The sequence below is a fragment of the Salvelinus namaycush genome, chromosome 42 (assembly GCF_016432855.1).
Source record: "Salvelinus namaycush isolate Seneca chromosome 42, SaNama_1.0, whole genome shotgun sequence".
Lineage (NCBI taxonomy): Eukaryota > Metazoa > Chordata > Actinopteri > Salmoniformes > Salmonidae > Salvelinus > Salvelinus namaycush.
The window spans coordinates 14,555,815-14,583,797 of NC_052348.1; the positions used below are offsets into that span (position 1 = coordinate 14,555,815).

The following is a 27,983-nucleotide window of genomic DNA, read 5'->3' on the forward strand; positions in this document are numbered from 1 at the left end:
AGTGACACAGTCTACAGCAGGCTACTAGAGTAACAGGGAAAGATAACTATACACAAGGGTTACTCAAAATGGACAAAATACAGTTTACTTTTCCCTGTCTGATTGTCCTTTTGGGTAAGCTGCCTCTCTGCCTTTCTCTGTTTTTGCGACATTTACAGTATGTTTACATTTGAGTCATTTAGCAGACGCTCTTATCCAGGGCGACTTACAGGAGACATGTTGATGTGCCCTTGTGCAAGAGCACGTCAACCTAGTCGGCTCGGTGATTCGAACCAGAGACCTTTCGTTTACTGTCCGAAAGCTCTTTTTTATCTTTAAAATAATAACAAAAATAGATGTTATTTTTTGGGGCTGGCCAAACACTCTTAAGCACTAGGTTTCTTGTTGAATTGTATCTAGTATAACATTACTTTGATGTTCTTTGCTTGTTTTTGTATAGTTAAGATCAAGTCTTTGATTATTTTGCACAGGTTATTATACAAATACGAGATTGTTTTCTCAACTGGTTTTGTCAATTCAGTTTATCTGCCCCAAAAAAGCTGCTGATGTAATCAATGCTCTATCTATGCAATGGTTTCTTCTCTCTATATTCTACACAGTGTTGGGGAAGCTACTCTGAAATCATAGTTTACCAAACTCCCAATTACTTTACATTGGAAGAAGATGAGCTACACTAAAGCTGCGATTACAGGGCTCTACGAGGAGCATGTGTGCACCTAAGTTGAAAAAATGCAGGCGCACACAAATACATTTAGGAGCACAATGAAAGATATTTGAGATATTACATCCTTCATTTTTCTATTCCAGGTCTCACAGCAAAATAATGAGGCGCATGTGCGAGTAAAAAGGTTGTGCTGTAGAGCCCGACCTTAAGGGAACTATAGTTTACTTCAACTTCTTGTGGATCGGTGCCCCGTCTACGGGACAGTTGTTGCTCAATATGCATAATGTGAATACAACGTCGTTTTAACTCAAATAAAAGTAGTTCACTACAGTGAAGCTACTTTGTGAAAATTATATCATAATTTTATAATATCATAGATCGGGGATTCCCAAACTCTGATACATAAAAAAAGAAAGGACATTATTTCCTACTTCACCCATACTTTATTTTCTTATTGCAGAAAACAAGTAGTGTGTAGTTCCAGTAGTTAACTACACCACAACATGACAACAAAGTAATGAACTACTGAAAACAAGTAGTGTGTTGTTCCAGTAGTTAGTTACACCACAACATGGCAACAAAGTAATGAACTACTGAAAACAAGTAGTGTGTTGTTCCAGTAGTTAGCTACACCACAACATGACAACAAAGTAATGAACTACTGAAAACAAGTAGTGTGTAGTTCCAGTAGTTAGTTACACCACAACATGGCAACAAAGTAATGAACTACTGAAAACACTACCAAGCTGTGAATTGAGTTCAACTACAGTACCACCAAGCTACAGCAAAATGTCATGAATATGACTAGTTGAACGACATGTAGTTCACTACTCCCCAACACTGACTCTAAACCCACGTCTTTTTCCAGGTCTGGTCCTGGCTTCTGCCACCACAACCCAGACACAGCCAGTCAACCCCACTGTAACCCAGTCCACCTCAGCCTCCAACCCAGCCAACGACACAGACACTCCAGGACATACCACGGCTGTAGACAACAATGATTTAACATTATCCGCCATAACCCCAAGCCTTCCTGATCTCATTTTTGATAACGTCCCTATAATCAATTCCACCGGGAGGCCTAACCACACGGTAACCACACCCCTGAAGACCAGTTCAGGTAGGTTGGAGTTGCTGCTTTCACTGTATGGTCAGTTTATGGTCAGTGGTCGATACTGGAGATGGAGTCTTGACCTCGTTGTCTTGGGTCTTGAGACCACTCAAGACCAGTCGATACAGTCTCGGTCTCTGATCGATGCTAATTTCCTACCTGCTTTGGTGGAGGTAAAGTAACAGTCATTTCTCTCAAGATGCATCTCCAGGACCTACATCCTGGCCCTCACCAATGGACGTCTCTACATCAAAGCCCCCAGCAGAGGCCAGCAGCACAACTGCTAGCACAACTGCTACTAGCACCACCAAGAATACAGGTGAGTTGATCTCACCAGAGTGAAGTGAATCCACTGTGAAGTGAATCCACTGTGAAGTGAATCCATCAGTACACAACTTTTATCTTCTCTTTATTGAAAAGGTTTGGCGGGAACTGCTCAACCAAAACCCTCTGCTCGAAAATCGCCCCACATTGGTAACATGATTGCATTTAAAAAATGTCTCAATCTTGCCCAACGGTGTGTGTTCTGACACCAAATCTGAATTGGTTATCATTTGTCAGACTAACCCACATTATAAATAACATTAACATTTAAGTCCAGAATGACTTGCATGGCCTTTATCTTGTTGCTGAACAATTGATTGTTTTCTGTTTCTTGATAGGATTGATCATCTTTATTGTGATCATCATCCCTGCCTGTGTGCTTGGAGCAGCATGCTTCTTTACAAAGAAGACATCAAGGGTGAGTAAGGTATATGCTGTTTGGCAAATTCAATTCTGGGATTTAATCAATTCGAACATTCTATAACAAATCTTCAACTTGACTCTGTACAAACACCAAACACTAGCATTCAACGAAGTCTGTAGATGCCTGTATGTTTTCTAGCCCGTTGAAGTGTGTGTTGTGTTTCCAGAGGTACTCCGTAGATCTCCGAGACAGGCATGAGGATCTGCCTCTGAGTACTGCGGATCCTGACGCTGTGTTTGACAACTCCTCAACACAGAAGGGTGACAACATAGAATTACATAGAATATGTATAGAATAAAACATGTACAGTATTATTATGCATCTGTACGGATGAGAATACACTCTACATTAATTTACACTATCATCATTAATGATAATTTACTACACATTAATAGGGAAACTTAGACTTTGTACACAAGACATCACCAAAACACTTCTGTAAATCTTGATTTAGATTTCATTCATCCCATGCTTCATCCCATGCTAACAGTGAAATGCTTACTTACGGGCCATTCCTAACAATGCAGAGAGAAAGAAAAACTGAACTACCCCCCCAAAATAATAATGAACATTTAGCGAATGTACCTTAACTCGTGGTCAAACTGATAATACGTGTTAGATTAGTAGTAACCATTTTTTATTTAACCTTTATTTAACTAGACAAGTCAGTTAAGAGCAAATTCTTGTTTAAATGCCGGCCTATAAACCCTGACTAATGCATGTTGTCTTTGATCACTTCTCCAGGGATGGACACCTTTACCGCCGTGGAGCTCAACAGCACCGAGGTCCTGGTTAAGGGAAGTGAGGGAGAAGGAGGTGAGCTTGATGAAGTACTGTACTGCATGTACTGTCCTCTCATAGGGTCACTTTGCTGGGACTATGACAATGTGCCCCCAAAAGAGGAGCAATTCTCTATTGAGAATTCTATGAGTGATGGAGTTATTGCACAGTGATCTGTCAAGTGTGATGTATTGTTTGGTTACTGGAATGGGTTTTGTGTTCAGAGTGGATTTCCTCTTTTGCAACAGCCGTTTAAGAGAAGAGAGAAGGAAGTCAATGTGCGTTAATAACTATACTGTATTCATAGTTATCTACGTTTTAGTGGCCAGAAATAATACATTTTTCAACCTAATTTTAAAACCTCATGATGTCTTGTGTGGCAGGTGTGTGGGATTAATGACAACTTCAAAGAAAAGAGAACCAACACACTGCTCTTGCTCATATCACTGTTAATATTCCTGTTTTATTCAAAACAGTGACACGAGCACTGTGTAAGGTTTAGAGTCCCTAAGAGCTTACATTTACAGTCACGACCGAAATGATTGGCACCCTTGATAAGGATGATATAAAAAGACTGTGTAAAATAAATAATGCAAATACTTTTTTATTTTTTTATTTAACCAGGTTGGCCAGTTGAGAACAAGTTCTCATTTACAACTGCGACCTGGCCAATGTATGGGAACATTATATTACTAATACAACTGCTCAGAGAAAAATATGTTGTTTAACAAGTAATAAAACAAATCTAAAAAAGGTATCAAATTGATTTGCACCCCTAACGAATCTTATAAATAAAATCAAACACAATTGAATCAGCATTAACATAGTATACTTTTTTTGCATTAATCTCAGCTTAAAGGGGAACTCTATTCAAACTATATTTGAGTGTTTTCTTTCATTAGTCCACTGTTGATACAGTCCCAAACTGTTCTGCATGTCAGCAGTCAAGTTTTGAAGATATTTGTCCTGTTACATACGTGTGTAATGGGAATGTGTTTTTTGCACACCTCCCCCTGAAGCAAAGTCTCCCTGGCCACCTATTCATGGCGACACAAAATGCATAATTTAAAGAACTGTATTGTGACCTTTCATGACTTCCTGTTTCACTGGGGTAAAAATGAGGTAACACGCATGTAAAACCCAACTGTCGTTAATCACAATGGGGAAAAGGAATCTACTGGGCAACATTTACAAAGTTTAAAACCACTGGAACAGTGGTTAGCAGGTCTGGTAGAGGACCCAAGTGTAACTTGTCCCCAATCACAGTGAGGAAGATGGTTAGGCAAAGAAAGGACCAAGGGTCATCGTTGGAGAATTACCCAACGTGGTCACATCCTGGGATCACCAAAACTCCAAATCTACAAATAGACGCCGCCTCCATGCCAATAGGAGCCTTTATTGAGCAACAAATGTAAACACCCGGTGTTTGCTAAACAGCATTGGCACTTGATTTGGAACCGGGTGCTGTGATCAGATTAGACAAAAATAGAGCTCTTTGGTCACACACACCGTGGTTTGGTGTTCAATAGAAACAACCTCATACAGTATGTAAGGTATGGGGGTGGATCTTTGATGTTGTGGGGTTGGTGGTCCTGGGGCTCTGGCTCTCATTGCCCACTCCTTTGCGACACCATGGTCACCATCCATAACACATTTGATTTGTAAAATGTTTTCTCCCGCCCCAGGCTAACTCTGCCTGGTGTCAGATCTTACTTTGAATAACCAGAGCCGCATGACTCATGGATGTTGAACTGCGAGAATAGACTGTATGACACGTGTACGTCTGTGTGTGACTTCAGTCTGATCTCAGGGTGATAACCTCCAGATGAGGACTAGACTGACCTCTGTGCAGCAAACCTGGGTTCAAACAGTATTAGTTTTCTTGCTTAAACGTTAAGCGTTAAGCATTTGACTGAGCTTGCCTACTCCAAATAGGAAGGGTTCACGGGACTTCTACAAAACGCCAAATGATTAGCATTTCAGTGCTCTCAATCTGTTGAATGTAATACAAGAGACACTAGAAAGTTGAATGTCCCGTCTTGCTCCACTGAATGACAGCACCCAACCTACTCTGTGTAATGTCATCTTTGTGGTGAGGTGCCGTACCAACGTCCGCCACTGGATGGAAACAAAACCCTAGAGAATGAACAGGAGAGTAAAAGCCCAGAGCGAGTTGTTCATTGGTCTCTGATGGATATGTGACTACAGATTCTATGGTATAGGCTACCTTTAATATGTTCTTGTGTTATAAGACATTACCTTTTATACTGTGGTCTGTTGTTCTCAGTGCTTTAAACAGAGGACATTTCAAAATAGTGACAGGTTTTGTGTCAGAACATCACAGAGCTCTAATATGCTGCTCAGCTGGTTGTGGATGACCATATCCTCTTTCACCAGAGCGCTATCTTGTCAAACAAGTGTATCATCCTCAACCCCATCTTATCTGCAAACGAAACATCTTTATGTACTAAATAGGGCTGGCTCTACGCTGACCTTTTTTTAGAAGGAGCACGTGTGCACCTATGTTGAAAAACCTAGGCGCGCGCACCAAAGAACATTTAGGAGCACAATGAGAAATATTAAAGCTTGAATCATTTCATTTTTTTACATGTGCACTGGTGTTCCTAAATGACAATTCCAGGTCGCACAGCAAAATATTTTGCCACATGTGCGAGAAGAATGGTCGCACTGTAGAACCCTGCTAAAGAATCCTGGATGTCAGGCATCAGACACCTGTGTAATAAAACACACACTGTGAAATAATGGAAAAATCAACCGCTATAGTAAGAGAAGAGAACACCATGCAGCATTAGCTGTTTGTATTTATTCTCAATCTGTGATAGTCCTTCCTTTTGACGTAACTTTTCATTTAGGTTGAAAGTGGTTGAATTCTTATTTCTCTCAGAGGTCTTCCCAGGCTTTGTGACTGTTGTGGGCATGTCTGAGCCTGTCTTTCTCTCTTTGCCCCGGGTCACACTTTGTGGAACGGGTCAGTTTTGATTGGCGCTTTTAAAAGTAACTACCTCTCAAGCAGTTTTTTCATCTCCTTTTTTTAAATCATCAACTCAAGACGTTGCACTGGCATCATGTGTTACTACTGTTTTGATACAGCTCAGTAGCGACAGACGTCTGCTTCTTTTGCAGTTCTCCCGGCCGTAACCTTTCACCTTTACTTTTTTCTGTGCTCTTTCTAAAAGAGATACAAGTCAAACAAATGAAACCCTGGTCTGGAGAGGTGTGAATTCCACTGTTGTAAAAGCATACTGCGGCCCCATGACTGTAAAGTCAGTCTGTTAAAAATGATAGACAACTGTCACTAGGACTGGGTTTGAGATGGACACAATGGAAAGGATCTCATGTGTATGAAGCAGAGTAATGAGAACAGTTTAACTCCTTTTAGAATGAATTACGCACGCACACACCAAACGTGCTCAAACACAAAGGCCCACAGATACACAATTAGACATGGTCTCTATTTCTTAACCTCTCTGTGGTCTTTACGGGCCAGTGTCAAGATCCTTGCAGTGCAGTCCGTCTCCTTTACTAGAAGTGGAGAGAAAGCCCTTTTGAAATATTTTGGTTGTTGTCGGTCCTTTATGTATTTCTGTTCCTTTTTATGGTTTGGCTTGACCAACATGTCCTACATGTCCGTCAGGTGATCGATTTGGTCGACTTCGACTTTGTAGGATTGTTTTTCAGTACCATGATGTAAGGGTTCGATTGTGTTACTACGTACTTGGTATGATGTTGTAAGAACCTCTTGTTTAGGGAGATATGTTCTCTGCAGAAAAAGGGGAAACTTTGCTATTCTCGTTTTCAAGAGTTCTCTGCTTGCGGAAGTACACACACACACGCACACACACACACACACACACACACACACACACACACACACACACACACACACACACACACACACACACACACACACACACATACACATACACATACACATACACACACACACACACACACGTGAATCGTGTAGTAACCAAAAAAGTGTTAAACAAATCCAAATATATTTTAGATTCTTCAAAGTAGCCACCCTTTGCCTTGATGACAGCTTTGCACACTCTTGGCATTCTCTCAACCAGCTTTACCTGGAATGCTTTTCCAACAGTCTTGAAGGAGTTCCCACATATGCTTAGCACTTGTTGGCTGCTTTTCCTTCACTCTGCGGTCCAACTCATCCCAAACCATCTCAATTGTGTTGAGGTCGGATGATTGTGGAGGCCAGGTCATCTGATGCAGCACTCCATCACTCCCCTTCTTGGTCAAATAACCCTTACACAGCCTGGAGGTGTGTTGGGTCATTGTCCTGTTGAAAAACAAATGATAGTCCCACTAAGCGCAAACCAGATGGGATTGGCGTATTGCTGCAGAATGCTGTGGTAGCCTTGTTGGTTAAGTGTGCCTTGAATTCTACATAAATTACCAACAGTGTCATCAGCAAAGCACCCCCACACCATCACACCTCCTCTTCCATGCTTCATGGTGGGAACCACACATGCAGAGATCATCCGTTCACCTACTCTGCGTCTCACAAAGACACAGCGGTTAGAACCAAAAATTGCACGTGGACTCATCAGACCAAAGGACAGATTTCCACCAGTCTAATACCCATTGCTTGTGTTTCTTGGTGTCCTTTTAGTAGTGTTTTTTTGTTTTCTTTGTTGAGCAATTCGACCATGAAGGCCTGATTCACTCAGTCTCCTCTGAACAGTTGATGTTGAGATGTGTCTGTTACTTGAACTCTGAGGCATTTATTTGGGATGAAATATCTGAGGCTGGTAACTCTAAAGAACTTATGCTAACTCTGGGTCTTCCTTTCCTGTGGCGGTCCTCATGAGAGCCAGTTTCATCGTAGCGCTTGATGGTTTTTGCGACTGCACTTGAAGAAACTTTCAACGTTTTTGACATTTTCCGCATTGACTGACCTTCATGTCTTAAAGTAATGATGGACTGTTGTTTCTCTTTGCTTGTTTGAACTGTTCTTGTCATAACATGGACTTGGTCTTTAACCAAATAGGGCTATCTTCTGTATACCACCTCTACCTTGTCACAACACAATTGATTAGCTCAAATGCATTAAGAAGGAAAGAAATTCCACAAATAAACTTTTAAGAAGGTACACCTGTTAATTGAAATGCATTCCAGGTGACTACCTCATGAAGCTGGTTGAGAGAATGCCAAGAGTGTGAAAAGCTGTCATCAAGGCAAAGGGCTACTTTGAAGAATCTCAAATATATAAATAATAAACCAATCAATATATATATAACACTTTTTTTGGATACTACATGATTCCATATGTGTTATTTCATAGTTTCGATGTCTTCACTATTTTTCTACAAAAAAATAGTAAAAATAAAGAAAAATACTTGATTGAGTAGGTTTGTCCAAACTTTTGACTGGTACTGTATATATTTGTAACCATATTTTACAAACTATGAAAAACCCTAACATTATCATTAATCCTAGCTAGCATGCAGAGCAATGCCTTGGCCTCTAATTAGTCAGCCACTCTCAACTTGTACCTCTGCCTGTCACTCTCTCATTCTTAGCTTTGGCTCCAGCTGTGAGGGATGACTTGAAACAACCTTAATTTCTACCAACTGCTCCGGCGACCGACCATGACACTTTATTTTCTCAATTATCGAGTCTGGTCCCAGAGACTAATTTAGCTCTCATCAAGGCTAATTACAGATCTCACTCTCCATTCCCACATTCCCCTGGACAGTAAATTAGCGTGTTGGTTTTGAGTGAGTCGGGGCCCTGGAAGAAACTGAACTAATGACGGGGATTAGCTTTAGCAACCAGCCACTGAGTGCGGCGGTGGGGGGCTGAGAATCAGAGACATACACACAGCTTTGTTTTCATGCATTTTCAGGACATTTTGGGGGGTAAAAATGTATTCCCGTTCAAAATCCTATTTTCCTAAACCTAACCTTAACCCCAATCCCGAAACCTAACCCTTAAGCCAAAAATAGGATTTTAACAAATTCAGGACATGAAAAGGACATTGTGGTCCTGATAAGGTAGGAAAACATGTACACACACACAGTAGCCAGAGGTGTCACGCCTGCTCCCCCTCCCCCTCTCTGGTGCTCGAGGGCGCCAAGCTGCCCATAATTACGCACACCTCTCACCATCGTTACAGGCATCAGTGCTTCATTGGACTCACCTGGACTCCATCACTTTATTGATTGCCTCCTCTATATCTATCTATTCAATCAAATTTCAATCAAATTACATCAGCTGATGTCACAAAGTGCTGTACAGAAACCCAGCCTAAAACCCACAAACAGCAAGCATTGCAGGTGTAGAAGCACGGTGGCTAGGAAAAACTCCCTAGAAAGGCCAGAACCTAGGAAGGAACCTAGAGAGGAACCAGGCCATGAGCGCTGGCCAGTCCTCTTCTGGCTGTGCCGGGTGGAGATTATAACAGAACATGGCCAAGATGTTCAAATGTTCATAAATGACCAGCATGGTCAAATAATAATAATCACAGTAGTTGTCGAGGGTGCAACAGGTCAGCACCTCAGGAGTAAATGTCAGTTGGATTTTCATAGCCGATCATTCAGAGTATCTCTATCACTCCTGCTGTCTCTAGAGAGTTGAAAACAGCAGGTCTGGGACAGGTAGCACGTCCGTTGAACAGGTCAGGGTTCCATAGCCGCAGTTTGATCCCTGTGTCAGCAATAATGTTATGTTTCCCTTGTCCAGACACTGTCCGTGTTTTGTTTCATGTCTGTTATTTATAAACTATTCACTCCCTGTACTTGCTTCTGCTCGCCCAGCGTCTGTCCTCACAAGAGGTAGCAATGGTGCTTAACAGATCTGAATAATGCTACAGATATGTCCAGAACAGCAGTGGTGTTACCCTCCCCCCTCCCCAGCCTCCTAGCACCCTTGTCCCCACCAGCCCCCTCAGTCCCTCCCATCACCTTGGGTAAGATAATAACGAGGCGGCCATACTTTCCCACAGCTCTTAACCAGCTGTGTGGTGCTGCTCTCCCAGCAAGGCCTGGTCAGTAATCAGGACCTCATTAGGCGACCAACCAGAGGCCTGGCCTGGATCAGCTCGTTCAGTAGAGGAGAAATCCCCCAACAGTCAAAGTGGGCAGAAACATTCTTGTAGGAACAGAAAGAGAACCACTGCAGGCCAGGAGACTCAGATAGGAAATGCTATCATTATAGTAATGCTTAGGGGTAATGACAAAGCACAGTCTAGCAGAGCAAGGTAAATATGCCTTTCTTAGCCGGAATTTGGGTGAACATGTGTTAAATACAGGTATATGCATTACTGGGTGTGTTGAAATGTGTTGTGGCAAGATATTCAGAGATATTGTGTGTATATATAATATGTTAAGACACTGACATGATTAAACTCTGTACTCCCTCTGCAGCAGATAGTGAGAAAATCTCTGACTACCCACCGCCTGCCAGCCCTGTGGACAAACCTGATGATGGGGCCCCTGGAGATGTGGCCCCTGAGGCCCCAGTGGGGGAGACTGATGACGAGAACACTGTTTCCAATAAGACCTCAGTGGAGTCAGTGGAGGCCAACGAGAACAGCAACAACAACACCATCACCACCGCCAGGATCGTTGGTATAGTTCAATATCTGCTACAACCTCTGTGTGTATGTGTGTCTTTCTGACGGGTTGGGGTAAAGAAGACACATTTCCGTTGAACATTTGTATACATCGTCTTCTAACGTCATGGTATCTATGGCTATTGATGCCGTTAATTGCATATTGTTCCTCGCCGTTTAAAAAAACTGGCCGAAACAAATCACACCTCTCTTTTCGCTTCTTTGTGTCATTTGAAAACACAACGAGACAGATTGGTTTATCCACTTCCTCTTTCTCTGTAATTGACTCAGGGATACAATGTTGAACAGAAGTGTTCTACTATGCCTTGAACATTCCTCTCCTGGGGAGAATGTAATTAACACAGCATGGTGATAGCACCACAACTCCCAGACTATGTCCATATCTCAGCGTGACGGATTCTTCTATAATTGGGTGGTGAAGACTGAACCAACAACTCAACAAGACAGTTAGTTCAAGCTGTCGTTTTCTAAAGCAACATTCAGTTAGGCTCTAATAGCAGTGGCGTTCCTCATAGCAGTGGAACATAGATGAACGCACGATGGGGACACTTGAGTCAGTTTTACATGTCTGGTCAAAACCGATGGAAAGCATCACTCTATGGTCAAGCCATGGCAAGTGAAAGGCAGTGGTTAGCAGCAGATGGGTGTGTTTGACCCATCCCCTTTATTAAGACATGTCGCAGAGCTCAAACCAAGAGAGAACGCCAGTTGTCCTTTCAGTCTTTCAGCGGACCAAAAATGCATGGAATATTTGTAAACTGTGGCTATGGGGTCACTCGTAAGGATGGCTGTAGGAATCCATTGTTTAGTCCCACTACTATCAGATGGTTCTACAGTATATGATTCAGAACACATGTTCTACCATCACATCAGTATTGAATGTTCTACTTTGGCAGGGATCCTGACTTTAGGTCTGCTGCCATTACTCAAATATTTTCTGGAATGTATGAGTGCAGGGATACAAGCATCCTTCAGTAACCATTAGCAGGTGAAATGTAGCCATAGATCTAGGGTTAAAACTCCCCATGGTCATCACTTCATCTATGCCCTGTCTCCTCATTATTTTGTTTCTCTCTCACACATTTTCTCAGGACGGGCCATGACCAGCAGCTTCTCTGAGGTTCCTCTGGACAACCCGGCCTAAAAGAGATCCTCCTTTATCTGCAGCCCCTTCACAACCACGGTAAGCCCCCATCGGACCCCCAACCTCCCCCCTGCAGCTGCTGAACTACTTCCCCAGCTCAGGTGTTAGTAAACGGATCAGCCCCCCGCTACCAGCCAGGTCAGCAGGCCGCAAACGACTTCTGCTGGAAGTGCCAGATATGTTACTGAAGCGGTCTCCCTGAATTAACATCGCAGTATAAATAGGACGTCATAACCACCAATCTACTGGTACTGCTGGTCATTATCAGTCTGCATTAGATTATGGGTTCCCATCTTCGTAAATCTTCTTGACGAGGCTAATCCACATTGATTTATATATATATATATTCCATGAAGGGATGTTTGTGGTTGTCGATGCATCTGGACTCAACTCTCCATTGACGGTCATAAGATATTGCAGTATATATCAAAGTTGAATTACTTGTGTAGGGAGGATTTATATAGGCTCCAGGTTGAGTGAGAGGGACACATGTAGGCGTATTTGTTATACCTCTGCAATTTTAGAACTTATTTATTGGACAGACGTTGTTTAGCCTCTACAAGAACAAGTCGTACAGTTAGAAGGAAACGACCACAACTTGCACATCAAATATCTTTCACAATCTACCAAACAGCTCCCAACCATCTTAAAGATGCCGCTAAACAATGCATTTCCGATTTCCACTCATACTCTCTCATACAATTGTTCTGCTCATAACTCTGCCTCTTATCTCATTTCGATCAGGCACTCCAGCTAGATTCCTCAGACAGACCCCAGCAGCTTGGGTCCTCTCAGCCAGTCAGCGAGCCAGTCAGTCAGTCAGTCAGACAGGAAGTTCTAACTATAGCCCCCTGCACCTGTGTTTCTCTTCTCTCTGAAGCCTGCCGCCACTACAGTGCTGCAGCCCAGGGCCTGGACCCTGAAGACCTGAGGAATCCACCCCGCTCTTAACAGCCGATGATAGGCCCAGATCTTAGGCCCGCCACTGAGACGCAACGTGTTAACAGTCCCATTTCACAAAAAAGCAGACCCCCAGAAATCCCTGTTATCTCACGTCCATCAGGGGTTGTCAGTCCCTCACTTTTTCTCACCCCTCTCTTCTTCCCCCCTTTCTCTATCGCTCAGTCAGTAGTTTTGCTTGGCCTGCTTTTTTGTGTGACCCTTAAGATGACGTGTAGTGTTGACATTTCCTCATACAGTAGAGTAGAATCACATAATGTAGAAAGATGTCTCGTGAACATCCCTCATAAAACTACATTTACAGCAGAATGAATTAGGTCTCATAAAACTACATTTACAGCAGAATGAATTAGGTCTCATAAAACTACATTTACAGCAGAATGAATTAGGTCTCATAAAACTACATTTACAGCAGAATGAATTAGGTCTCATAAAACTACATTTACAGCAGAATGAATTTGGTCTCATAAAACTACATTTACAGCAGAATTAATTTGGTCATGTAGGAGAGTGCAATTAGAAGAGAAGGCTAATGCCTAGCACCACTGACAAACCTGTCCTTTATGGGTATTTAGGAAAGGCTGGATAAGAAGGGTGGGGATTTGTAAGGCAGCCCGTTACTCCATCCCGGTGGGAAGAATAGTCAGGTTTCCCCTTTTTCTCCCTCTCTCTTCCTTTATTTGTTCTTTCTCTCGCTCTCCCCCCTCCAGGATGGTTTGAGCAGGAGATTTAGAATGAGGGTCAGTAGGGGGAGAATAGGGGCAGTGGACTAATGAATACATTTTTATGAACACTGTTTCTATCATGCAGGAATGCATGTGTACACTATGCATGTACACAAATATGCACAGTGTAACTATAGTCATTCTTAAAGATGACTGACATGTCTCCAATCTCCGTCTTTAAGGTAGGGGAAAATGTGAGAGAAAGTCTTGCTAGCTTCAAGTAAGGTGGCTATGCTGTGGCTGTGTATGTAATTACAATCATTGCCTTCAGACTGCCATAATTAGTTCATTAGAGGATTGGATAATTGGTCCAGACAGAGCCACTCTCTGAAGAAAGTACTGCCTTGGTCCAGAGTATTTTACAGTACACAAGGCCCCATACACCTCATTGTCCCAGGATCCATTTAATGTGATTTATTTACAGATGTATTTAACAGAATCGTTGGAGACAGAGTTGACCATGTAGATGGAGAATAACTAACCGTAGATAATATATGACGACGTTTGTAACGGTTGTCCTCCTCCTCTTCAGACGAAGAGGAGGAGTAGGGATTGGACCAAAGCGCAGCATGTGTTGAATCCATAATTACGTTTATTAAAGAAAAGACGAAACACGAAGAACACTTGAAATGATTACAAAATAACAAAACGAACGTAGACTGACCTAAAACATGAGAACTTACATATAACACGAAGAACGCACGAACAGGTACAGACTACAACTAACGAACGAACGAACAAACCGAAACAGTCCCGTGTGGTGCAACATACACAGACACGGAAGACAACCACCCACAAACAAACAGTGTGAACAGCCTACCTTTATATGGTTCTCAATCAGAGGAAACGTCAAACACCTGTCCCTGATTGAGAACCATATAAGGCTAATTACCAACGACCTAAACATAGAAACACATAACATAGAATGCCCACCCCAACTCACGCCCTGACCAACTAAACACATACAAAAACAAGAGAAAACAGGTCAGGAACGTGACAATGTTAATAATCCTACATGTGTAATGTAGCAAAATAAAGCTGTTAAAATAACATGTTTTATGCTAGTTTCTATTTACCTATGTCACAGTCAAACATTATCACATATACACACCGTTTAACATTTTAGTTCCTGGAGATTCTGGTACCTAATTGCTCCTATACCATTGCCTTTCAGAACAGTGAGAGCTGAGTCTACCAGGGCTACCTTCTAGCAGCAGGTTATTGATATGGTTTAGAGTTTCACACTGGGGGAGTGATATTGGATCACGGTAACTACAGTGACATTATTTATATTTCGGCAATGGAAAGCAAGTATGCCCACTGATAGTCTTGGTAGTTACACTCTTAGAAAAAAGGGTTCCAAATGTGTTATTTGGCTGTCCCCATAGGAGAACCTTTTTTTTGTTCCAGGTAGAACACTTTTTGGTTTCAGGTAGAACCCTTTTGAGTTCCATGTAAAACCCTTTGTGGAAACGTTCTACATGGAACACAAAAGGGTCCTTCAAAGGGTTCTCCTATGGCACGTGTCAAACTCATTCCACGGAGGGCTGAGGGTTTTCGCTCCTCCATTGTACTTGAGGAATTAAGGTCACTGATTAGTAAGGAACTCCCCTCACCTGGTTGTCTAGGTCTTCACTGAAAGGAAAAAACAAAAACCAGCAGACACTAGGCCCTCCATGGAATGAGTTTGACACCCCTGTCCTATGGGGACAGCCGAAGAACCCTTTTAGGTTCGAGATAGCACCTTTTCTTCTAAGAGTGTAGCCTATTATTCTCACTGTTGAATTGTAGTTATTAACTCTATATTCTAAATACAGTGGAAAAGACGATGGATGATACAGCAGCTTCAGTTGTGGATTTCACATTTAGCATGAGAAGAAAATGCCCTTCTTGGAAGGCAAGCTGGGCCTTGCTCATAAACAATAAGAAAAGCTCTCTATTTTGTGCTTTACATACATAGAAAAACAGACTGAATCGACCTTGAAGGAGACATAAAAAGGAAAGAAAGAGAAAAGCAAGAAACAACCAGTCCTTTCTTCCTTCCACCTGGTTTAGGTAGTGATGAGCAAGCTGGAAAGCCTGAACTTGAAAGGTCTCTTGTCTCCTCCATCCAGGGGAGATAATGGACATGACCTGACAGCTCATGAAACAGCATAATTAGCTGGTTAGGCCGGCTGTGTCATTTTCCAATCGGGTTTGCTTTCATGCCATCAGCTCACGGGGGTTATCATACATTTGACTGGAATAGACCGTCGGTCCAGAAAGAGAGAGAGGAGAAAATGTGGACAAGCCTAGCTAGTAATTAGTGTGGGCTATTTTATTGTTCGAGAGGGGCTTTCGTTCGATGTGATTGGACACACAGGTTCAAAGACAGGGCAAGGCTGTGTAGAGACTCAGAGGTCAAGGGTCAGATTATATCTCATGTGCTTATGAACAGATCTACTAACTATGCTTAGATATATTTGTCATTCATCGGCTCCAAAATAAATATTTTTCTTGTTTATGTAGTGGCAATGCTGTCCCCAGTAATAAAAGAGAAACCAGACCTCCATTTTGGGGTTTGAGACCACCATTTTGGATGTCCCAATGGCTCTATGGCAGTGTGAGAGGGGGCCTGGGCTCAGTAATAACAGTGGCTGGGTGCTGCTGGGTGGTGTTCCCTGCATGTGTGGGTTTTGATGTGGTGATGGAGATGACAGGACTCTGTCATGTCACCTGACTGGCTTGATGTTCTATCACAGGGAGGGACTAGTGGAAAGGCAGGCTGGAAAGGCCCCTTACACACACACACACACACACACACACACACACACACACACACACACACACACACACACACACACACACACACACATACACACACACACATACACACACACAAAGGACAGAAACAGCTGGTGTCAGCTGATCCCAAATCTGCCTCTTGTGTCCTGCGCAACACAACAATGTTAGCCCTCTAAGCTAAAAGCCTAAGCATTCGCTTGGGGAGCTAACACAAGTCTTCAGGCCTCAGGCAGCTACTCATCAGACAAGCTTGATTCCCCAAACCATTACATAAGCAGTGTACTCTCTGCCCTGGCTCACCAACTGAGTTAGACATTGTGCAGGGCTCCACACTGAGAATCATTCAACAATAGACCAGCTCAGGTTGTGTAATATGACAACAGCTGCATGTATCTACAGACTGATATTCATAATGTTATATTAGATTAGTATTAGGTCGTATTGTGTGGCTCACATAGCATGAGTAGTCCTCTACCCTGACAATTACCTAGTTATTACAGTATATAGCCATGAGATTAAACACTTATTGTGTTTGAATGAGATTAAAACACACACGTTGGTGTTGGTGACTGACTGCTGCCTGTGACCGAAGTTTGAAGGTGGAGAGCGTGGAGTCAGGTTTCAGTGTTGATGGTACTTAACTGTCTGAGGGTCCCAAATGCCCTATGACAAAATGGCGTCTCTGGCGTCTAGCTTTTTAATGTGATACTGTTATATACAGGCTCTGGATGTTACTGTTAGCCACTCTTGTTCTGTCAAAAGACATTTCTTTGATCATGAAATGTATGCATCTTGTTTGACATGAATTCCTGACCTGATGTCAACTTGTAATCCCTAAATTCCATTACTGACTGAAAGACCACATAATGAGCATCTTCATAGTCATTGTTTATCACACAACACTGTCAAACGACACCCCACATCTTATTTTGTAAAGCCATTACCCTCAACATTTTGTACACCCCTTCTTTAATCCCTTGTGCTCTACTTATTTAATCCAGCGCTACACAGAAGGTCTTGAATTGCCTCCCTGTCTCCGTGTTTCTACTCAGCCAGTGTGTTGAGAGATGCAGAGTAAAGGTTCCCTTTGATGCTCAGATAAAGAGTTAAAGGCCTCCAGACACGCTCTATGCTGGCTGGGCTCCGCACACACACACACACACACACACACACACACACACACACACACACACACACACACACACACACACACACACACACACACACACACACACACACACACACACACACTGGCCTAGGTCCCCTCCTACGTTGAAGTCACTGGAGGCTGCTGAGGGGAGGACGGCTCATAGTAATGGCAGGAATGGAGTCATTGGAATAGTATAAACCACATGGAAACCACGTGTTCGATACCATTCCATTGACTCCATTCCAGCCATTATTTTTGAGCCGTCCTGCCCTCAGCAGCCTCCACTGTTTGACGTTGCTGTGCTACATCCATCACAGATGGTTGATTTCTCTGTAAATCCTCACACCTTGTTTGTTTGCCTCTATTTGTAGTGCTGAACCAGGCCGGATTGTAACAGGATAGGTCTAGCAGTGGATCTATTGACATCTACAGGACCAGACACACCTACTCATTCAAGGGTTTTTCTTAATTTTTTACTATTTTCTACATTGTAGAATAATAGTGAAGACATCGAAACTATGAAATAACACATATGGAATCATGTAGTAACCAAAAAAGTGTTAAACAAATCAAAATGTATTTTATATTTGAGATTCTTCAAAGTAGCCACCCTTTGCCTTGATGACAGCTTTGCACACTCTTGGCATTCTCTCAACCAGCTTCATGAGGTAGTCACCTGGAATGCATTTCAATTAACAGGTGTGCTTTGTTAATTTGAGGAATTTCTTCTTAACTTGCGGATCAGTGGAACGCTACCATCCCACCTGGCCAACATCCGGTGAAATTGTAGAGCGCAAAATTCAAATTAAATTACTATAAATATTAAACTTTCATGAAATCACGAGTGCAATACATGAAAATAAAGCTTAACTTGTTGTTAATACTCCAGCTGCCGTGTCAGATTTCAAAAAAGCTTTACGGCGAAAGCAAACCATGCGATTATCTGAGGACAGCGCCCAGCAGACAAATGCATAACAAATCATTTTCAACCAGGGAGTTGCGACACGAATGTCAGAAATAGGGATATAATATATGCCTTACCTTTGAAGATCTTCTTCTGTTGGCACACCAAAAGGTCCCAGTTACATTACAAATGGTCCTTTTGTTTGATAAACTCCTTCTTTATAGCCATAAAAACTCAGTTTAGCTGGCGTGCTTCAGTCAATAATCCACTCGTTTTCCCTCCTTCAAAATGCACACAAAATGAATGTCACGCCTTGGCCATAGAGAGGTTTTTATTCTCTATTTTGGTTATGCCAGGGTGTGACTAGGGTGGGCATTCTAGTTTCGTTATTTCTATGTTGGTGTGGTTCCCAATCAGAGGCAGCTGTCTATCGTTGTCTCTGATTGGGGATCATATATAAGTTGTCCTTTTTCGTTCTTTCATTTATGGGTTCTTAATTTTGCACTGGTTGTTATTTTGCCCTGCAGAACGTCACGTTCGTATTTTTGTTTTGTTGTTGTCGGTGTTCAGTTAATAAATAAATAGAATGAACACGTACCACGCTGCGCTTTGGTCCACTTTTTCCAATGACGATCGTGACAATGAATCCCAAACGTTACCAATAAACTTATCCAAACAAGTCAACCAACGTTTATAAGAGTGTTTTCTATCCAAAAAACTGTTAAAATAATGTCTGTGAGTATAACAGAACTGAAATGGGACAAACCATCCCCCCAAAATAAATTCATCCTACCACTGATTTCAATGGCTGGCACTTTTATAATAGGGCAAAATCATGCCCAATTGCAGTTCCTAGGGCTTCTACTAGATGTCAACAGTCTTTAGAAAGAGTTTCAGGCTGGTTTTTGGAAAAAATGAGCCAGAAATTGTAGTTTTTCTAGGTGGCTCCCATTTTGTCTGTAGTGTTTCCAAGCGTGTGAATGAGAGCGAGTTCTTTGGTATTTTTCTCCGGTAAAGACAATAACGATTCTCCATCTTAAATTGTATTGTTTATTTGCGTATTAGGGTACCTAAGGTTGGATTATAAACGTTGATTAACTTGTTTGACTTGACTCTTTGGTATACAGATATAGTGTTGTGACAAGGTAGGGGTGGTATACAGATATAGTGTTGTGACAAGGTAGGGGTGGTATACAGGTATAGTGTTGTGACAAGGTAGGAGGGGTATACAGATATAGTGTTGTGACAAGGTAGGGGTGGTATACAGATATAGTGTTGTGACAAGGTAGGGGTGGTATACAGATATAGTGTTGTGACAAGGTAGGGGTGGTATACAGATATAGTGTTGTGACAAGGTAGGAGGGGTATACAGATATAGTGTTGTGACAAGGTAGGGGTGGTATACAGATATAGTGTTGTGACAAGGTAGGGGTGGTATACAGATATAGTGTTGTGACAAGGTAGGAGTGGTATACAGATATAGTGTTGTGACAAGGTAGGAGTGGTATACAGGTATAGTGTTGTGACAAGGTAGGAGGGGTATACAGATATAGTGTTGTGACAAGGTAGGGGTGGTATACAGATATAGTGTTGTGACAAGGTAGGGGTGGTATACAGATATAGTGTTGTGACAAGGTAGGAGTGGTATACAGGTATAGTGTTGAGACAAGGTAGGGCTGGTATACAGGTATAGTGTTGTCACAAGGTAGGGGTGGTATACAGATATAGTGTTGTGACAAGGTAGGAGGGGTATACAGATATAGTGTTGTGACAAGGTAGGGGTGGTATACAGATATAGTGTTGTGACAAGGTAGGGGTGGTATACAGATATAGTGTTGTGACAAGGTAGGGGTGGTATACAGATATAGCCCTATTTGGTAAAAGACCAAGTCCATATTATGGCAAGAGCCGCTCAAATAAGCAAAGAGAAACAACAGTCCGTTACTTTAAGACATGAAGGTCAGTCAATCTGGAACATTTCAAGAACTTTGAAAGTTTCTTCATGTGCAGTCACAAAAACCATCAAGTACTATGATGAAACTGGCTCTCATGAGGACCGCCACAGGAAAGGAAGACCCAGAGATACCTCTGCTGCAGAGGATAAGTTCATTCGTTACCAGCCTCAGAAATTTCAGCCCAAATAAATGCTTCACAGAGTTCAAGTAAATGTTACTGACAGTTGTGGCTGCTTTGTGTGATGTATTGTTGTCTCTACCTTCTTGACCTTTGTGCTGTTGTCTGTGCCAATAATGTTTGCACCATGTTTTGTGCTGCTTCCATGTTGTGTTGCCACCATGTTGTTGTGTTGCTACCATGCTGTGTTGTTGTCTTAGGTCTCTCTTTATGTAGTGCTGTGTTTTCTCTCTTGTCGTGATGTGTGTTTTGTCCTAGATTTATTTTTAATTTTTAATTCCAGCCCTTGTCCCCGCAGAAGGACCTTTGCCTTTTGGTAGGCCATCATTGTACATAAGAATTTGTTCTTAACTGACTTGCCTAGTTTAATAAAGGTTAAATAAATATTCCACGTGGGAGTATATCCACTTTTGGTTGGTAGGCAGAAACAGAAACACTTCCCACAACTGCAACCCAGCTGTCTTTTCCTTTGGCTTTAGCGGTCAGGCATGTTTCGGACAATCTAAATGTGTTTAGAATGCAAGAGGGTAAATTTACAAGAGGGCCACTTACAGGTGCTAATTAATCTATTATAAACATACACCCAAGGCTTCCTGTTAGCTTTGCATCTGTCATGACCTGGTCTCGTAGCCCTTTGCCCTTTTCCTGTTTTCTTTTTTTTTTATTAGATTTTTTTTACCAACACTCAGCGAAACCATTAGTATATTTAACCATTACTATATTTAAACGTTAGGATGCAGCCCTGCCTCACAGTACTTTACACAGCTGCTGGTGTTGCTGGAATGTAGCTAATGTAGCTAGATAGCTGCTCGCTATTGAAACACTATCACTTTCTGTGGCAGAGGTCAGAGCAACCTGGGTGTCAAATTCATCTTGTGAAAAATCCCATAACTGAGTGAAAAAGACATTTGCTAGTTCAGCCAGTTGATTTAGTGGCAGTTGTTTGCTATAACAAACCTACGTATACAAGTCAATCAAAGACAAAATTCAGATAACCCCTTAGCTAGTTTAGATACCGTTTGGCTCATTGACTATTATGGATCTCCACCAATGTTAACACCATGTCAACCTTCATGTGTAGCCTGTGCTAGAGGACATGGCTTTCCAAACAATTTAGAGGCAGGTTGTTTTGAAAGCAAGCCCCATTATGTGGTCATGGCTTGCCTTTGTAGAAGAAGCTGAAACCTTGACAAATGGGGTCAAGTCAAACAGATGCTTGAGAGCTATCTATAACCAATAAGGAACTCCAACCTCCTCCAACCTCTCTCTCTCGCTCTCGCTCTCGCTCTCGCTCTCGCTCTCTCTCGCTCTCTCTCGCTCTCTCTCGCTCTCTGGGTTTGAATTATAGTTTAGCTGTTTTATCATCATATACTTACACCATACTCATATAGTCGCCTAAAATATAGCCTTCCGTTGCTATCAAACTATTGTTGCGTAGTAAGCTGATCAGCCTTGTTCATTAGCTTTCTGTAGAATACAAGGGAGTATAATTGAGACATTGATTTGAGTATCTATTGCTAGCCCTGGTCCGTGATATTTTTACACACTATACTGTGCCTCTCTTTATGAAAGGAAGTATCTCTCCTTTATGTGACCTGAAACCATGCCCCAACCCATTAGTCATATCGGCAGTGCGTTTACCACTGCTATCAGGTCCAGAGATCAGTCAGATCTTGTTTGTATAATACCACACACACATCTCACGTGTTCACTTCCTGAACTTGTCTCCACATCACAAAACCGCTAGGTGGGGTCGGTCCAACTTCCTGCTTGGGTTCCTTGACCTTCAGTGATCCTTTGCGGTGGGAGCTAAGTGAAAAGGTCAGAGGTCAGCGCAACCTAATTAAAGGGTATACGCTGACCACAAGGAGGAGAGTGATGTACTCCCTGTGTCCTAGGAGACACACCCACATTCTTTAGTGGTCACTGAGACATGTCCATGCAGAGGTTGAGCTAGAGGGAATTGTCCTCAAGGAACATCTAGACCTGCACACACTTAAAGCTGCAATATGTAACTGTTTGGGGGACCCGACCAAATTCACATAGAAATGTATCATTCTCAACTCTAAGAAGTGGTAGATATGTTCTAGGTGCATTATTTCTATGCTTCCCGTTCTTACCTTTCGTTGTTGCAAATTTTACTTTCTGTTTCATACACCAGCTTCAAACAGCAACATATTTTTTGGTATTTTTATAATATATTTCACAGCGGTTTAGATGGTACAATGATTCTCTACACTATACATTGCTTATTTGGTCACATAAACTAAAATTAGGCAAACTATTTGAATTTTAGCAACCAGGAAATGGCAGAGCGATTTCTGCATATTGCACCTATAAACATACAGATGCCACACACACACACACACACACACACACACACACACACACACACACACACACACACACACACACACACACACACACACACACACACACACACACACACACACACACACACACACACACACACACACACACACTCTGATAGAACTCCCTTGTTCACAGCCAGGTAAAGGAAGAGAATTCTTAAGAGCTCACTTTTACAATTTCACTGTTCACCATACCCTCTACCTAACCCATCTTTGATGGATGTCAGAGGACGGTGACCTCTGACCTTTTTTGAGTGTTTATATTTTAGACTCTTCCCAAGAGTTCCACCGTAGCTGTCACATTTTCCCTTCTCTCTCTTGTATTCCCGCCATGCTAGCAGACCGCTGGTTGCCAAGTGCTGTAAGACACACACCATTATTGACTTCGCTTTAGGAGCTAAATAATAATAATAATAAGACCGGTCTGTCAACAAAGGAAAGCAGACAATAGAAAGGCAATGGCAATAAAATAATATGGCTATAAGTTTGATATGCTACATGGAAATGGTATTTACACCTTGGTAGCTTAGCTTGTCAGCGGTCACCCAGGTTCCATAGCTCTCTAAATAGGGGCCCGTTGTTCGACACAGGGTTTTCTGAATAGCACCTATCTTCATTGAGGCTAGCAGCAGCCTTTGACATCGTGTGTGTGATCTGGTAGTATGCTATGATGTGATGCCCACTTTGACCAGACACTATTCCTAGAGATATTCTATTCTATTATTGCATCCGGATGTTCCTTTGAGCTTTACAAGGGAGACCAGGCCAAAGGGCAGTCTATTGCAGATGTAGGATCTTAATTTGAGACAGTTTGCAACAGGAAATGTGGATTATAATTCATCTACATTTTTGTAGGGGTAAATTCATATTTCGTAAGGGAAAATCAAGTCTGAAATTTCATAGTGGAATTACTAAACCTTTTTGAACCTCAAATAGTCCACGAGTTTTAAATGTCCTGCATTGCAGGAAAGTTCTCCTGCAACAGGGTGATCAAATTAAGATCCTACATCTGTACCTATACTCTGATGTTGAAATTTGGTATCCTAGACTAACAATGAAGGACAATGATCCAGTCATTGGACAAAACCCTTACAGTTCCTCTGATCAACACCATCTGTCACTTCCAGTTGTTTTACAAACAGTCAGTGCTTTGAGTACCTACTAAGAGTTCAGAAAATCACTTGTGGGGAGTTGGGAGGTGCAGTTAGTTGAACGTCTCTAGTAGTCAGCAGAACTAACGTCAGGCTTTGTTTACTGAACAGAATTCCCCTGGGGCAGGATTATCCAGATAATCTCCGGGGATTGAGTCCGCCCGCCAAATGCCGGATTAGGGAAGTGGCCAATCCTTTCAGCTCCTCTAGAGCCCCTGGGCTCAGTTTTTCAAAAGTTATCTAGCCGGATTTTGGCAATCGGATACGATTTAAATTAATATAACGGGTGTCCTAATTCAAGTCAATAATTACTCTGTTCTATTCATTCTATTTCTATGCATCTAATCCTATCCGATAGGCAAAATCTAGATAGATAACTGGGCCCTGGTGATGCCTTCTCCACACTCATTCACAAATACTGTCACCTTTCTATGTACAAAGCAATAAGTACTGTGGATGGATTTAGTCTTAGTTCCTGACAAGGTATTTCTATTCTCATGAGCCATAACCAAATCTCTACATCAGTCAAGAGAGAGCATGGTCTTTCCAACTATCTTGCTATCTCTGGGTGGACTGATGTCATAGTACCAAACCAGTCATCGTTCTGATCTCATTAACAGTCCCCATGTGATCAGATTCTGTCCTGGAGGCACACTGTTTGGAAGGAGCAGCAGCCATAACAGCTTTATGTCCATCCCCATAATGTGTTACTGTCTGTGACTTTAATAGTATGTGAGGGATAGACCTGTCACCATCCTCTGCTTGGTGTATTTTCTACCGGTGTCCCCATCCAACATAATTGGTTGTTTTAGCATTCCTGTCCACTCCTCCTGGGTCTAACCTACTCTCCGGCCTACTCTCCGGCCCTCTGGGCCTACTGTGATCAGAGACTTGGTGAAAGATGGACATTCACCTGCTGGTATCGCCTCAAGCATCCGCTCCAACCTCCAACATTCCTTCCTCAGGTCCAGACTGACGAGTCACACCACGGCTTAATATGCCTGTGTCTTTCAGTGTGTTAGTTATCGCAGTTGGGGGACTCTTCTCCCCACTCTCCAGGTGTAAGAACAGTTTACTTTAAATTAACGCTTTAGATATGTTACACTGCGGCCACTATTGCTACATTTTAATGTGTGTGTATGGAGGTTTTAAAATGGAGATGTTTTACCAGATGTTTGATAGTGAAATGTTACTAGTTGAGAAAAAGTAATACAATTCATATAGATTCATTTGGCTTTTGTTGTTGTAAATGTAATGCATTATGTTTATATTGCACATAAGCTTATTAGAAGAAACACTGTACCTTTAAATGAACTTGTGGTTGTGTTCTTCCTCAACAAGTTTTCACATTGATATTAACAACTGCATACTAAATATGTAGTAAATCGCTGCATTGCTTTGACCTAAAAGCTATTACGATTAGCTATTAAACTTTTCAGCACTTAACCTTTCAGTTGTTCATCTGTCAGATCAAACAGGTTTTTGCTTCCCTAGTTATTTTCTCTCATTGGTTGTTTTGCTGTTTTTACATGCCCATACTAATAGGTAGGTCATTAGCTTAGACACATGCATTGCTCTTTCATTCAAAGTGTTTCCAAAAACATCTTTATGGAAACGTCTTCTGACAAAATGGACAATTACAGTTGTATTGTATTGTATTCTACCATGCAATGTAGGAATATTGACTGCATGGAACAGGTAGTTTAGAGGAAACCGTTGTGATGATGAGTGGACGTTTCCAAAAGGCCAGATCTGCTTTACTGCACGCTGTAAAAGCCCAGGGGCGAGGGAAAGAGCGGTGCTAAATTGTAACGTTTGAAACTTTCCCTCTGTGATGTCATAAAGCAATGATAAAACAGGTATATAGTCAGTTTATTAAGACAAAGGATTTCGGATTTCACTTAGTTTTCACCTGTCGTTTTTAGAGGGGGGTAAAGGTGAAGGTAGTAAACAGGTTAATGCAGGTTGTAGGTAATGAGACTGAAAACCGGTTGAGGTTTTGCTCTATTACTATCCATTAACAAAATGATAGGTGGAAACTTACCTCCTCTACAGTTCAAACACTTGACTCCTAGGCCTTACTACAATGTGAGCAATCTAATCAATTGTAATCACTACTTTTGTAACCCAGCATTTGAGCTCTTGTTCAGAGACCAGATTGAGGAGGTGGTCGTCTCTCGCTGGACTCAGGTTAGCCTTAGTAACATTTTCCCCAGAGTCACTAAATCCCCAGTGGAATGTCAAGCCTTTCAGTGACTAGGTTTCTCCTTCACTATAGTAACTGCCTAACTGGGGGTTCTCTCCACACAGATCCCTGTCTGTTCCTATATGGCTCAACTTTAGCTCAGTTTAGCCCAGCCACTTTACAGAGCTGTGCGAGAGCTCACCTGTCATGCAATATGCAATCAGACCCTTAGTAATCACATAAGCTGTTCTCTGTTACCTGGTCTCCTTTTTATTGCATGCATTTGAGATTACCGGGGGTCACATTTGAAAGTGCAACGGCAGGATATAAGAGCTGTGAGGATGAGACACACAGCATGGTCGGTTTTCATTGATTCGGTCATGTACTATAGACTGCACTCCATCCATATCCAATGAACACCTGTTAGCTGCCTAAAATTCTTATTTGGGTATGTAGGAGTTGTATGTATGAAATCTGTACACGCAGCTTTTTGTCGATCTAAAAGTTAATCTAGTCTAAGTCATCAATTGCTTTTTAAGGAGTTGAACCACCTCAACTCCCCGGTCTTCACACCTAGGGGGCACACACCGGTTCGAAGAATCCATAAAAGGGTCGTCATAAATCAATTCAATAGAGTTTTTTTTTTCCATGTCCGGTATCCTGTCCCGCAAACAGATGTTTCAGCACAGGTGTCAAAGGTCAGAGGCCACGTAAACATGGTCAAAGCAGAAGGTATGGCAGGGGGTTACAGGTGACGAGAGCCAGGACAGTGGTGTCACAGGATGACTAAGGACACAACTTTCCAGGAAAATCCAGCCAGGTAGAAATATAGATGGAGAAAACTGAGGAGAAAGTTAAAAGGCCCTGAAAGGTAGCCCAGTTTGATCTCCCCATCGTGACGCTCCATCGATTACAAAGCAGGATTAGCAAAGGTTGAAGCTAAGTGCTTTTCAGATGAATAACTGTTCTGCACAACAAAATGAATCATTTGAATCATGAGTGACCCACTGACTTCATGCTGTTGTTTTCTTTGTGTTTTAGACTGAAGAAAAAACGTGAAGTAGAAGGTAAATTCATCGGAAACGCCTGAAAACAAAGTATTTCTTTCAATTCATATTATATAGGCTAGTTGATTAAGTTGATGTTTTCTCTGTCTATAAACAATTTAACTATTGTTGTCTTTTATATCTCAGGATAACCTATGGAAATGCTAAGTAAAATTTCACAAATGCTATGTTTATATTCTGGTACTTTTATTATACTGTATTTTTGTTATCAAGGCCTTCGGAGTTAATAAGCCTAATTTTGATTCATTCATTTAAATTCTAAACATATGCCCTGCGTCACAGGGTCCATGTCTCTTGTGTGTGTATATAGTATAGATAGGAAGTATGTCTTTAGGGAAGAGTAGCAGTGTCAGAATGTGTTCATGTTGTTATTCGGATTTACTTAGGATTTATACCATGGCATTGTTGAATACTGATTTCTGATTGGCTTGGTCCCGTGTGGCTCAGTTGGTAGAGCATGGCGCTTGCAACGCCAGGGTTGTGGGTTCAA

The 27,983-nt window shown here is 41.9% G+C and overlaps 1 protein-coding gene across 1 annotated transcript; it reads left to right on the forward strand.

Annotated features, from left to right (window-relative positions):
* Positions 1 to 27,968, forward strand: LOC120034943 (mucin-5AC-like). Its single transcript, XM_038981657.1, has 10 exons — positions 1 to 114; positions 1,533 to 1,784; positions 1,975 to 2,094; positions 2,196 to 2,249; positions 2,438 to 2,517; positions 2,690 to 2,783; positions 3,268 to 3,339; positions 10,710 to 10,913; positions 12,010 to 12,101; positions 27,468 to 27,968. Exons 1-9 carry the CDS (start codon positions 69 to 71, stop codon positions 12,060 to 12,062), a joined length of 975 nt encoding a protein of 324 aa, XP_038837585.1. The 5' UTR covers positions 1 to 68; the 3' UTR covers positions 12,063 to 12,101; positions 27,468 to 27,968.
* The last annotated feature ends 15 nt before the right edge of the window (positions 27,969 to 27,983 follow it).

Bases quoted from the DNA above. Each gene is read 5' to 3' on its own strand.
- LOC120034943 (XM_038981657.1), top strand. From the start codon at position 69: ATGGACAAAATACAGTTTACTTTTCCCTGTCTGATTGTCCTTTTGG. The intron at 2,095-2,195 runs GTGAGTTGATCT...TTTATTGAAAAG, and splicing joins TAGCACCACCAAGAATACAG to GTTTGGCGGGAACTGCTCAA. The intron at 2,250-2,437 runs GTAACATGATTG...GTTTCTTGATAG, and splicing joins TCGAAAATCGCCCCACATTG to GATTGATCATCTTTATTGTG.